This window comes from Falco punctatus (assembly GCF_963210335.1).
Source record: "Falco punctatus genome assembly, chromosome: 18".
NCBI lineage: Eukaryota > Metazoa > Chordata > Aves > Falconiformes > Falconidae > Falco > Falco punctatus.
The window spans coordinates 2,182,829-2,195,718 of record NC_137598.1 but is presented as its reverse complement, the minus strand read 5'-3'; the positions used below and the strand labels follow the sequence as shown (position 1 = coordinate 2,195,718).

The 12,890-nt window shown below is 65.5% G+C and overlaps 1 protein-coding gene across 1 annotated transcript; it reads right to left on the bottom strand.

Moving 5' to 3' along the window:
* Positions 1 to 571: 571 nt before the first annotated feature.
* On the bottom strand, positions 572 to 5,290 carry LOC308055302 (ETS translocation variant 3-like protein). Its single transcript, XM_080369125.1, has 2 exons — positions 4,149 to 5,290; positions 572 to 3,374 (listed from the first exon to the last, which is right to left on the bottom strand). Exons 1-2 carry the CDS (start codon positions 4,433 to 4,435, stop codon positions 3,011 to 3,013), a joined length of 651 nt encoding a protein of 216 aa, XP_080225251.1. The 5' UTR covers positions 4,436 to 5,290; the 3' UTR covers positions 572 to 3,010.
* Positions 5,291 to 12,890: the final 7,600 nt, after the last annotated feature.

Genomic DNA, 12,890 nt, shown 5'->3' with positions numbered 1-12,890 from the left:
AGACCTGGGTGTGGGGGACCCATAGGGACACTGGGGGGGGGGGGGGGGGATGGACCCCCAGGGGGATGCGGTTGGGGGGACACAGGAGGAGACCTGGGTGTGGGGGACCCATAGGGACGGGGACGGGGGCACCCACTGGGACACCCACCGGGGGACGCAGGTGGGGGACACACAGGAGACCTGGCTATATGGGACCCATAGGGACACTGGGGGGGGGGGGGATGAGCCCCCAGGGGGATGCAGTTGGGGCGACACAGGAGGAGACCTGGGTGTGGGGGACCCATAGGGACAGGGCGCGGGGGGGGACACTCATGGGGCCGGCGGGGGAGAAGGGGGACCCACGGGCAGACCCAGGTGGGACACACACAGGAGAATGGGGGGACCCACAGGGAGAGCTGGGGTGGGGGGGACACAGGAGGGGAGTTGGGTGTAGGGGACCCCTAGGGGGACATGGGGCGGGGGGCACCCATGGGGACAGTAGGAGGGAGGGGGACCCATGGGGAGACCCCGGGTGGGGGGGACATAGAGACCTGGGTATAGGGGACCCATGGGGACACCCGGGTGGGGGGGACACAGACAGAGACTTGGGTATAGGGGACCCATTGGGACAGTGTGGGGGGGGGACCCACAGGGACAGCGTAGATGGGGGGGTGCCCACGGGGAGACCCAGGCTGGGGGGGGCTCCACAAGGAGACTTGGGTATAGGGGACCCATGGTGAGACCTGGGCCGGGGGGACCTATGGGGACAGCACGGGTGTGAGGGGACCCACATATGGGGTGGCCTATAGACACAGTTATGGGGGGACCCACATATGGGGTGACCTATAGACACGAGTATGGGGGGACCCATGGACACAGCCCAGCTGTGGGGGGACCCAAATATAGGGGTGACCTATAGACACGGTTATGGGGGGACCCACATATGGGGTGACCTATAGACACGAGTATGGGGGGACCCATGGACACAGCCCAGCTGTGGGGGGACCCAAATATAGGGGTGACCTATAGACACGGTTATGGGGGGACCCACATATGGGGTGACCTATAGACACGAGTATGGGGGGACCCATGGACACAGCCCAGCTGTGGGGGGACCCAAATATAGGGGTGACCTATAGACACGGTTATGGGGGGACCCACATATGGGGTGACCTATAGACACGAGTATGGGGGGACCCATGGACACAGCCCGGCTGTGAGGGGACCCAAATATAGGGGTGACCTATAGACACGGTTATGGGGGGACCCACATATGGGGTGACCTATAGACACGGTTTTGGGGGCCCCCATGGACACAGCCTGGCTGTGGGGGGCCCCACAGACACAGCCCAGTTACAGGGGTCCCACCTGTACCCCAGCTGTGGGGGGGCCCTGAGGCACAGCAGGGCTGTGGGGGGCACAAGGCTTCGGGGGGGAAGTGGGGGCTCCCCCCCTGACACCCCACTGATGGGCGCCCCACAGGGAGCCCCCCAAACCTTTGCCACCCCTTGAGCCCCCACGGGTGACCTGTGCCATGAGGGGAGCACATAGGGGGTCCCCAAAAAGGACAGCGTGGCGCTCTGCCCCCCCAACAAATAGGGGGTCCCCAAAAAGGAGAGCGTGGCGCTCTGCCCGGCCCCCCCCCCCCCCAACTTCCCAGTGCGGAAAACCATGGAAAAGTGAAAATGAAAATGAACCGTTTTCCGGGAATCCCTGGGAGTGAATGGCGGCCACCCAGCTGCCCCCCCCCCGGCACCCCAAAACCCACCCCATGTCCCTCTGCCCCCCCCCGGGAAAATCACCTTTTGGGGGGCAGCCCCCTGCGCAGCCACCCCCCCAAATCCCGTGTGCCCCTCGGGGGGGCGGGGGTCGTGGCTGTGGCCTCTCCCTCGCAGTGACAGTGGCTTTGGGGTGCCACCAGCTTTGGGGTGCCACCTGGGGTGAAACAGCCGGACCCCTCTGCACAAAGTGGTTTATTTGGGGGGGGGGGGGGGGCGGGAAGTGGGGCGCTGGTTCCTGCCCTTTGTACAGGCAGGATGTGACCCACAGCCGCGTGCCGGCGGGGACCCGATGGCTTGGGGGGTCCCCAGGGGCACCCCAGCCCCCGGGGGGGGGCTCAGCCGGACCCTGGGAGCTGCCGGCCCCAGTGCTGTGGGGTGGAATGGGGGGACGAGGGGGTGTCATGGTGCCCCCCCCAAGCACCCCGATGTACAGCCCACCTGAGGGGGGCTTGTGGGACCAGCTGGGGGGCGGGGGGGTGCGGAGCTGCTGGCTGGGTGCACCCCACTTTTGCCCGCGCCCCCCCCGAGCCCCAGCTTGGCCCCGGGGCAGCTCTGCGAGTGATGCCGGCCTTCGTCCTCCTCCTCCTCCTCCTCACCTTCCTCCCCTGCCCGGGGTGCTGGGGGGTCCCACACCAGCCCCGCAGCCCCCCGCAGGAGCCAGGGGGACACTCTGGGGGGAAACTCGGGGGGCAGCAGCACCGACGTGGGGACCCCCGCCTGGGGGGGCAGCAGCGGCGGGGGGGCCGGGACGGGAGGGGCGATGGTGGCCCAGGCATGTGGCGGGGGGCCCAGGGCCGGCAGTGGCAGGGGGAGGGCAGCCAGGCGGGGAAGCTCTTTGGGGACCCCCAAACAGCAGCAGGACCCCCCAAAGCGGTGGGGGCACGCGGGGCTGAGACCTGTGGGCAGCGAGACGGCCAGCGTGGCTAGTGGCCGCGGTGCCAGCGTGGCCACCGTACGGCACAGCCCCCCGGGGTCACAAGGGGTGCTCCAGCTGCCCCCGTCTCCCTTGACCTTGCCTCCCCCCCCGGGGGGTGCTCCCCCCCCCCCCAGTTCTCCCAGTCACAGCCACTGGGTGCTGCTGTGGGACCAGCAACGGCGCATCCCTGCCTGCAGCGCGGCCCCCGGCACCCTGCCCCCACAAACCCCCGGCCCCCACCGCCCCGCAGCCCCCTGCCCCACCGCCCCCTGCCCTCCCTGTCCCCCAGGCAACCCTTGGCAGTTGCCACCCACCAGCCTCGCTGGCCCCACACTTACTGGTCCCGCTGGTGGCCACCCTCTTCTCCCACGGGTTGGGGGGCCGGGGTCCCCGGTGCCAGCCCAGCGGCTCTGCCAGCACCCGCCGGCTCAGCAGCACGCTCAGCACCGACTGCAGGGGCAAAAAAGGGACGTGGCAGCACCCAGGAAGGCCACTTGTCCCCAGGGGGGTCCCCAGCCAAGCTGTGCTCCCCCAGACCCCCTACCTGGCTTGGCGAGGAGGGGGGCACGGCGGGCAGGGGGCACAGGCAGCGGGGGTCCCACGGCGGGCGGGTGAGGAAGAGGAGTTTGCTGAGGTTGAACTTGTAGGTGAAGCGTTTGCCCTTGGCCTTGTGCAGGATGCGCTTGTGGTAGTAGTACCTGGGGGGGCGGGGGGGGGGCGTCAGGGGGGGATGGGGGGGCGGGCACCCCAGGCCAGGGGCTGGGGGGTCCCCTTGGGATGGTGGATGCCACCCCATGGGGTCTCCCTGCGATGGTGGATGTCACCCCGAGGGGACTGCTGGGATGGTGGGTGTCACCCTATGGGCCCCCCCTGGGATGGCAGATGTCACCCCATGGGGTCTTCCTGCGATGGTGGATGTCACCCCATGGGGTCTCCCTGCGATGGTGGATGTCACCCCGAGGGGACTGCTGGGATGGTGGGTGTCACCCTATGGGCCCCCCCTGGGATGGCAGATGTCACCCCATGGGGTCTTCCTGCGATGGTGGGTGTCACCCCATGGGGTCTTCCTGCGATGGTGGATGTCACCCCAAGGGGACTGCTGGGATGGTGGGTGTCACCCTATGGGCCCCCCCTGGGATGGCAGATGTCACCCCATGGGGTCGCCCTGGGATGGTGGGTGTCACCCCATGGGTCCCCCTGCAATGGCAGATGTCACCCAATGGGGTCTCCCTTGGATGGTGGATGTCACCCCATGGGGACCCCTGGGATGGCAGATGCTGCCCTGTGGGGTCCCCTGCGATGGTGGGTGAAACCCCATGAGTCCCTCCGCGATGGTGGGTGTCACCCCATGGGTCCCCCCGCGATGGTGGGTGTCACCCCATGGGGTTCCCTGCGACGGCGTACGCTGTCCCATGAGGTGCACTGGGATGGCGGGGGTTCTGCCCCCCCCTGCCCCCCACCCCCAGCAGCACCTGAGCGCCCGGCTCAGCTTGTCGTAGTTCATCTGGGGTTTGCATTTTCTCCTGCCCCACAGTCGGGCCACCTCGTCAGGGTCCTTGATGACAAACTCCCCGTCCTCGCCCTGCTGCCAGGCGATGACATGGCGGAACTCCTCCTTCTGCAGCAGCTCCAGGATGAAATGCCATAACTGGATCTGCCGGGAGCCGGGGCTGGACTCGGCTTTGCACCCCCAGGTGGGGAGGGCCAGCCCTGCAGAGCGAGGGGGGCAGCTTAGGGCTCGGGGGGGCCTGGGGGGCATCACCCCAAGACCGCCGCTCCCACCCCATGCAGCTCCTTAGCTCCCAGGAAGATGGTGGTGGGATCCGTGCCCCATCCCGGCGTGGCAGCCCGACCCTGGGTGCGGGCAGGGGGGCAAGTGGGGGGCTAAGGCCCTTCCCCCCTTCCCTCCCCGGGGCTCTGCCCGCTGGCTGGGCTCGGCGGCCGCTCACCTGGTAGCCAGCAGGAACCGGGCAGGACGGGCAGCCCCTGGGACCGGCACCCACACGGCATCCTCCGGCCTGCGAGCAGAGAGCAGAGCCCTGCGGGGAGCACCCAGCACCGGGGGGATGCACCCAGCACCGGGGGGATGCACCCAGCACTGGGGGGTGAACCCAGCACTGGGGGGATGCACTAGGAACTGGGGGGATGCACCCAGCACAGGGGGGATGCACCCAGCACTGCGGGGAGCACCCAGTATCCGGGATGCACTCAGCACCAGGGGGATGCACTAGGAACTGGGGGGATGCACCAGGAACTGGGGGGATGAACCCAGCACTGGGGGGATGCACCCAGCACAGGAGGGATGCACCCAGCACTGCGGATGCACCCAGTATCCGGGATGCACTCAGCACCAGGGGGATGCACCGAGAATAGGGATGCACCCAGCACCGGGGGGATGTGCCCAGCACAGGGGGATGCACCCAGCACTGGGGATGCACCCAGTGCCAGGGGGATGCACCCAGCACCGGGGGGATGCACCCAGCACCGGGGGAATGCACTCAGCACTGGGGGATGCACCCAGTGCCAGGGGGGTGCACCCAGTGCCAGGGGGATGCACCCAGCACCGGGGGGATGCACCCAGCACCGGGGGAATGCACTCAGCACTGGGGGATGCACCCAGTGCCAGGGGGATGCACCCAGCACCGGGGGGATGCACCCAGCACCGGGGGAATGCACTCAGCACTGGGGGATGCACCCAGTGCCAGGGGGGTGCACCCAGACTGGGGGGATGCACCCAGAATGGCGATGCACCCAGTATCTGGGATGCACCCAGTGCCAGGGGGATGCACTCAGACTGGGGATGCACCCAGCACCGGAGGGTGCTGCCGCGGTGGTCCGTGCCCCCCGACATGGCTGGGGCAGGCCACACCGCTGTACCCCATGGGGACAGTCGTGGCCTCACTTGCAGGGGTTCGGTGTCACCAAAAATCCAAACCCACCAGCCTCCACCACTTCCTGTGGCATCCCGGACTGAGGGGACCCCAGCCCCCCCACCCCACTCACCTGCAGCCCCACTGAGGAGGGGGGGGAATCTGCCTGGGTGGGAGCTGCTGGGCTCTGAGGGTCTCAAGGAGCATCACCTGGATATATAAAAAAAAGGGGGGGGGGGGGGGGGGAGGGGCGGGTTAAGCGTAAATCTGCTTACACCCCGCGGGGAGGAGAGGGAGCCGGGGGGAGCGGGGGGGTCGGGGTGCAGGGGGGAGGTTTGGGGGTCCCTGCCTGGCCGCAGCAAAGGCGCCGCTGGGAACCCCCCTGCCCCTTTTTTGTGCAAAACCCCGGGTTGTGCCCCTTCAGCTGCAGGTGCCCAGGGCTGTGCGCCCCCCCGTGCCCCCCCCCCCCCCCCCCCCCCCCCCCCATTTTATCTGAGTGTGATTCCAGATTCAGCCAAAAAATCAGAAAAAAAAAGGGATGGGAGGGATGGGCAGGGTGACAGCGGCTTCACCCCCTCCGCCGCCCCCTCCTCTCCCTCATCCCAGCGGCTGCGGCACTTCCCTGGCCCCGTATCCCAGCCGGGTCAATAAAAACGGGGTGATTTGGGACATTTGGATGGGAGGGGGGGGGGGGTGTACCCCTCCCCCCAGGGCTTGGGTGCCGATGGAAAGGCTTTGTGCCCAGAACTTTCCTCTCCTAATTTCCTTTCCTCGTTTATTCTCTGTCTCTCATTAACAAGGGCCTCGATGCCTCTTTCAAGTGGTGCAGGGTGGGGGTCTGGGGTCCCCGTGAACCCCACAGGGGCTGCTGAGCCCAGGGGGTGTTTTCCTGGGGTACCCCATCTCTGGGCGAGGGTCCCCCATGGATTAGGGGGAGATGAGCCAGGCAGGACCCACAAACATGGAGTGGGGGTTCCGAATTGGGGCAGGGGGTCCTGGGTGCCCTGCTCTGGGGGTGGGCTGGCAGCCAGGATGGGGGGGACGGGGACTGGGGGGGCGCAGGGGAGGGTTTGAGGCTGATCCCACAGGGCTGGCTGGGATTTGGCTGTGTTCCTGCCCCTTGATCTCTCCCAAATCCCACTCCAATCTCCTTAGGCAGCCCCCCCAGCTCTGCCCGGGCATCCCTCCCCCGCCCCCCCCCCCCCCCCCCCCCCCCCCAAGGCAGGCAGGGGTGAAGGGCCTGTTTGTTTAAAAGCATTTAATGCTATTAAAACAAGCGGATTAGGGAGCATCGGAACAGGCGGGGGCCGGGGGGGGGGGACACACACGGGACGACAGGGACCCCAGTGGGGCTGCGGCGGGGGCTCATCCCAGGTATGGGGCAGGGAATGGAAGCTGCCGCAGAGGGATGGGGAAGGAGCATCACCGCAGCCACCCTGGGTGGCATGTCACCTCCTCATTGCCCGGGGTCCGGAGACCCCCTCCCATGTGCTGCAGGGTCCAACCCGCACCCTGATAGGGACCCCCACCCTGGTGGGGACCCCCACTCTGGGCTGGGAGCATCCTCTGCTGCTGGCGGCGGTTTCCCTCCTCCCTCCCTGGCCCTGCTCGTTCCCATCCTTCCGTCTCCCGGGGGATTGAAAAGGTTTCAAACAGGAACTCCCTGGGCGAGGGGGAGGATGATGAGGGGATGAAGGTCACCAGAAAGCCACAGCCCTGGAAACATCCAGGCAAGGTGCTGAAGGGGGTCCTGGGGGGGCCAAGCTGGTCTCCAGGCATGCTGTGTCCTGTGACAGTGGCATCCCCTGTCCCTGGCTCCATCCCCTCCTGTGTCCCAGGGCTGGGTATGGCCATCCTGGGGTCCTGGGGCTGGATATGGTAGTCCTGGGGCTGGATATGGTAGTCCCATGGCTGGATAGGGCCATCCTGGGGCTGGATATGGTAGTCCTGGAGCTGGATATGGCCATCCTGGGGCTGGATATGGTAGTCCCAGGGCTGGATATGGTAGTCCTGGGGTGGATATGGCCATCCTGGGGCTGGATATGGCTATCCTGGGGCTGGATATGGTAGCCCTGGGGCTGGATTTGGTAGTCCCGGGGCTGGATATGGCCACCCTGGATCTGGCCATGCTGGGTGCTGGGGGAGAAGGGGGCACTGCATCAGGGTCCTGACCGTGGAACTCTTACGGCCGCCATGAGGAGCAGGGCTGGGATTTGGCCTGGATATTGCCAGCTTCATCCCGTGCGCTCAGCCCTAATCCTCAAAACTCTGGGGTTTTCCCTTGCTGCCTAAATCCTCTTTGGAGCCGGCACCAGGGTGGTGCTGGCTCAGGGGCACCCACACCAGCAGGCAGGATGAAAGCCCACCCTTGATTTGGTGAAATTGGTGAAAATGGCAAACGAGAGCCGGTCCCGAGCAGCCTCGGGAGCATGAGGCCAGCACGGTGCCCCTGAGCATCTGCAAAGGGACATCCCAGGACATGGGTGGGCGCCCTGGGGGGGAAATCAGGGGGTTGGGGGCACCGGCTGTACGCTGTGCCCGCTCCGGTGCCATTGTGGTGGGCATTCAACCCACGCCGGGAGCGAGAGGGGCTCTGAAGGGTGCTGAGACCCCTGGGTCCCAGCCGGGGAAGGGTTAGCGGTGCCTTTCCCAAATCATCCGTGCCAGATCGCTCGGGGGTCTCCTACCTCCCACCAGTGTCCGTCTTGCGGTGTCTCCTTCACACGTCTTCTGCTCACCACAAGGAGAAGAACACCACACAGCCTGCCGCCTGCTGCCATTGCCACCCTCCTCCTCCTCCTCCTCTTCCTCCCACCTGGTCCCCACAAGTGATGGGGATGCAGCTCCCTGTGCACTGGTCCCTCCCTACAGTGGCACTGATGGGGACGCCTGGGCCGCTAAGTGCCAGCAGGATCCTGCTGGAGAAGCAGGAATCCAGTAGGGATGTTTTGGTCAGAACGGGGTTTCACCAGCCCTGGAAGCCTCTGGAAAACCCTCCCGGAGCCATGGACAAAGCCCAGGGGAAGCAAGAAAGCAATGGGACCCTCCCCAGTTTATCTCCTCCAGCGACACAGGGTCACATCCCAGCCGGGAGGGATTTGGCTGCAGGAAAAAGCCAGAATCCAAAGGGTAAGGCTGGGTGAGGAGGGGTTGGGGCACAGACACCCCCCCCCATTCGCTGTGGGGACAAGCCCCACTTGGCTTCACCATCTGGGAAAGCCATTGGCAATGGTGGGGGGCAGCACCCCTCTCCATGCCCCCCGCTCTGCCCAGTGTCGGGGAATTAAATCCAGTTTCCTGGTGAAATCAAGCGAGAGGAACAGGGTGGGAACTGGATCAGGCTGGGGGGTGACTGGTGGGTGGTGGTGGTGTGAGGTGGGGGCGGAGGATGGCTGCCAGGGGTCCTGCCTGGGTGCCCACCCTGTTGGGAGCCACGGGGCTGCTGTTAGATGGAATTATCCAGGTCCACAGCACCCAGACCTCAGGGCTGGAGCAAAGCCCTCCCAGCTCCCCGTGCCACATCCAGCTCCCAACCGCCGCATGGCTCATCCCATCCCATCCCTATCCCAGCCATGTCTCATCCCCATCCCATCCCATCCCCATCCCATCCCATCCCAACTGTGTCCCATCCCCGTCCCATCCCCATCCCATCCCCATCCCAGCCATGTCCCATCCCCATCCCATCCCATCCCCATCCCATCCCATCCCAACTGTGTCCCATCCCCATCCCATCCCCATCCCAACTGTGTCCCATCCCCATCACATCCCCTTCCCAGCCGTGCCCCATCCTTATCCCAGCCCTGGCCCATCCCCTTCCATCCCCATCCCAGCCACATCCCATCCCTGTCCCATCCTGCCCGTGTCCCAGCCCTGTCCCATTCCCATCCCACACCCATCCCAGCCATTTTCCATCCCTATCCCAGCCCTGTCCCAGCCCTATAGCTGTGTCCCATCCCCATCTCAGTCATGTCCCATCCCAGCCCTATCCTAGCCTTGTCCCATCCCCATCCCATCCCATCCCATCTCCATCCCATCCTCATCTCAGCCTGGTCCCTTCCCCATCCCAATCCCATCCCCATCCCCATCCTTTTCCCATCCCATCCCACCCCATCCCATCCCATCCCATCCTGGCACTGGTCCCCCTGGCCGGCTCCCACTGCACTCCGCGATGGGAAGAGGGAACCCCTGGCATGGCTACCAGTGGCCAGCACCACGGTGGCCACACCAAGCCGTCCGCACTGCCAGCCATCCCGGCTCTGCCTGTAGCGCTCCTGCCCGCGGCTGGAGCCCAGCCGGAGCCAGCCAGGCACGTCCTGGCACCACCAGGCCCGGGTGGAGCCGGTGAACGTTTCTTGCCGATCCAGGAGCTCGCTGGGAATCCCGCAGGGTGTAGCTGGCTCCCGGCTGCCCACCCATTGCGACAGCGGCAGCCGCGGCGGCACGGTGCCAGGGCCCCCGGGGCACCCAGCGTTTGGCTACCAAAGCGCCGGGCAAGTTGCCGCTCCTTCGTTTTCCTTCCATGTAATTGGGAGGAAAAGCCCAGGCGGTTTGGGATCTGTTCAGGCTTGAACTTCTGGAGCGTGCCGGGAGCGAGTGGGATGGCGAGGCGGCACTGTTGGTGCCGGACCAGTATCCCACCACATCCCAGCACCCAGGGCAACCCGTGTGTGGCTTCCCCTTGCCCCGGTGCAGAGCCGAGGGATGCTCCCGGTCCCGCCGGGATAATCCACCGAGATGCCTCCATCTCCCCTGGGATGGAGCTGCAAAGCGCAAGCCGGGATCGATCAGTCATTTCTCATGGATTAATCCCCCCATCCCGCTAGGAGAGCTCACAAATTAAAATAATAAGCGGGGTGGGGGGGTGGGGAAGGGAGCGGTGGGTCGGGAGTGAGGAGCGGAGCCGGGGGATGGCCATGGATGGCGGTGGCTGAGCCGAAGGGTTGGGGTGGAGGGGAGCAGCCAAACCTGGGGAAAAAAGGAAAGGAAAAGGGAAAAATGGGATGCAAAGGGAAGGGGAGGGGGTGGGGGGTAAGCAGAGGGAGCTCACCTGAGGGGGAGGGGCGGGGGATGAAGAGCGAGAGGAGGCAGTGGGAGAGGAGGGGAGGCAGAATCGGTAGAGAATGATAAAAGAGCAAGAGCAGGAAAGGGAACGGGAGGAAGGAGGCAGGAGCCGGGTGCTGGGGGGCTGAGCCCGGAGCAGGATGAGGCCGGTGCGTGTCCCGCTCCGGTTCCGAAGCCTCTTCAGGTCCCATCAGCCAGGGGGGGAGGTGACAGCTGCGACCGATAGGAATCGTGCTGACACCCCCGGTAACAAACCCCTTTCACTCACCCTTTCACATATCCCAGTCCCCCTCCAGCGCCCACCCCCCACCAGCACGAGCCGCCCCGCAGCCCCCAGGCGCCTCCAGGCCCCTTTTTGGCTGCAGCCAACGTTGTGCAAAGCCCACATGTCGGGCAGGATCGGGCCCTGGGGCTTCGCGGAGCCAGGACGGGGCGGCTCATCCCTCCTCCCGGGCGCCTTTCGGGTGCCAAGGGAGGATTACCAGCACCCCGGGCAGGAATGGGGCTGGAGGTGGTTTTAATTGCCATTAAGAGGAGTCTGGGACTGGATGAAAGAGCTTTGGGGTTTTATTGCACCTGTGAATTTGGGGGGGTCCAGCAGCACCAGGCTCCTGCCGACCCGAGGGGGCCTCCTGGCTGCATCCCTGCGGGAAGCAGAGACCCCCGTGGTAAATCTGGGGGGGTGGGGGGATGCCAAGAAGAGACCCAGGGGACTTGCGAGCGTGGGGAAATCCCCCGTGGGTCTGCAGGCTCGCTGCCCTCAGGGGGGGCCCTCCCACGCGCCCAGCTGCACAAGAGCATCCCCCCACCCCGCCGTGCCGGGCATCCCTTCCCAAAAAGGCTTTGGAAAGTCCCGGAATGATTCCCCCCCACCCCCCCCACGCCACGTTATCCAGCCTGGCGTGACCCTGCTGGCGTGATGCTCCAGCACCGGGGAGATGCTGGGCCACGGCGCGATGCTGATGGATGCGGAGCTTCATCCCCCCCATTCCCACCTCATCTTCACCCCCTGCGAGGAAAAGCACGGGGACAGCGGTGATCCTGGGGGGATGCGGGGTGAGTTTGGGGCAGGGGGACCCCCATCCCTGCCCTGGATCTCGCTGTGGCTCCTGAAAAGAAGGGAAAACACCCTGGGGGGCTTTTTCTTAAACCGATTTTTTCCTTTCCCAGGGCTTCAATTGACACCCTGAGGGGCTGGAGCCGCAGCACCGGGGCCAGCACCATCCATGCCAGCCCAACGGATTTGGGAGCAGATGGATGCAGTGGGGATGCCTGCGCCCGGAGCAAAGCATGGACCACCTCATCCCAAACATGTTCTAGGATGGAGCAGGAGAAACGTGGCCGTGGGCAGGGACCGAGGGGCAGGAGCTGGTCCCCAGCACCCCCAGCTTGGCCGGATTCTGCTCCCATCGGATCCGTTGCCCTGCGTAACCATGGGGGGCTTCGCCTGGGGGGGCACAAGGCTCAATGCTGGCAGGAACAGGTGAAGGCATGTGATCCCTGGTGGGGAGTTTTGGCCCCCCCCAGTTCCCTGGTTTCCAATTAAGAGATAAAAAAATTACCTGATCAGTGTGCGGGGAAGGGAGGAACGGCACCGAGCAACACCAGCAGCCCCCCCGCACCAGGCAAGGGGGTACAGGGGGGGTGAAGGAAGGGGGAGAGATGGAGGTGTAGAGGGAGATGCAAGTGCCCCCCCCCCAAATCCTCCCCCGAGGGTTCACTTCCAGAGCTGAGGATGGGGACCCCCCCCCCCCAAAACCCCCCACTCTGTGAGGCTGCAGTATCAGAGCCAGCGCGGCTCCAGCTCGGGGAGTGCAGAGCGAGCAAAGGAAGGAGGAACAGCATGAGGGGGGGCTTTCCCGGCCCCCCCATCGCTCCCCCAGTGCCAGGCTTTGAACTCGGCTCTTGGCCGTGCCGGGAATTTGGGAAGGGGGGGGGAGCACCTGGCTGGAGCACAGCCCTGGCTCTGGAGCGCGGGCCAGGCTCTGCATCAGCTTTGCCATCGCCTCCCGGCACCGAGTCTGGAAAATTCCCTCTTGGATATTGCTGGAAATTTCTAAAGATTAAACCTCGGTTTTCCCAGTTTGGGTTCAATTCTCCCTCGGTTTTCCCTGGAAAGCAGACAGCGTTCCGCTCCGGAGGAATCCTCAGCGGAGCTGGGAGGGGGCTCGTCTTCATTGTGAAATTGGAAGAGCATCTGCAGTTCTCCCTTTTAACGAGGAAGTTGGAAAAGCAGCTGCTAAAGTGCCGTTTTTTCCCCCTTATTTTCCTGGCTGCTTTTCT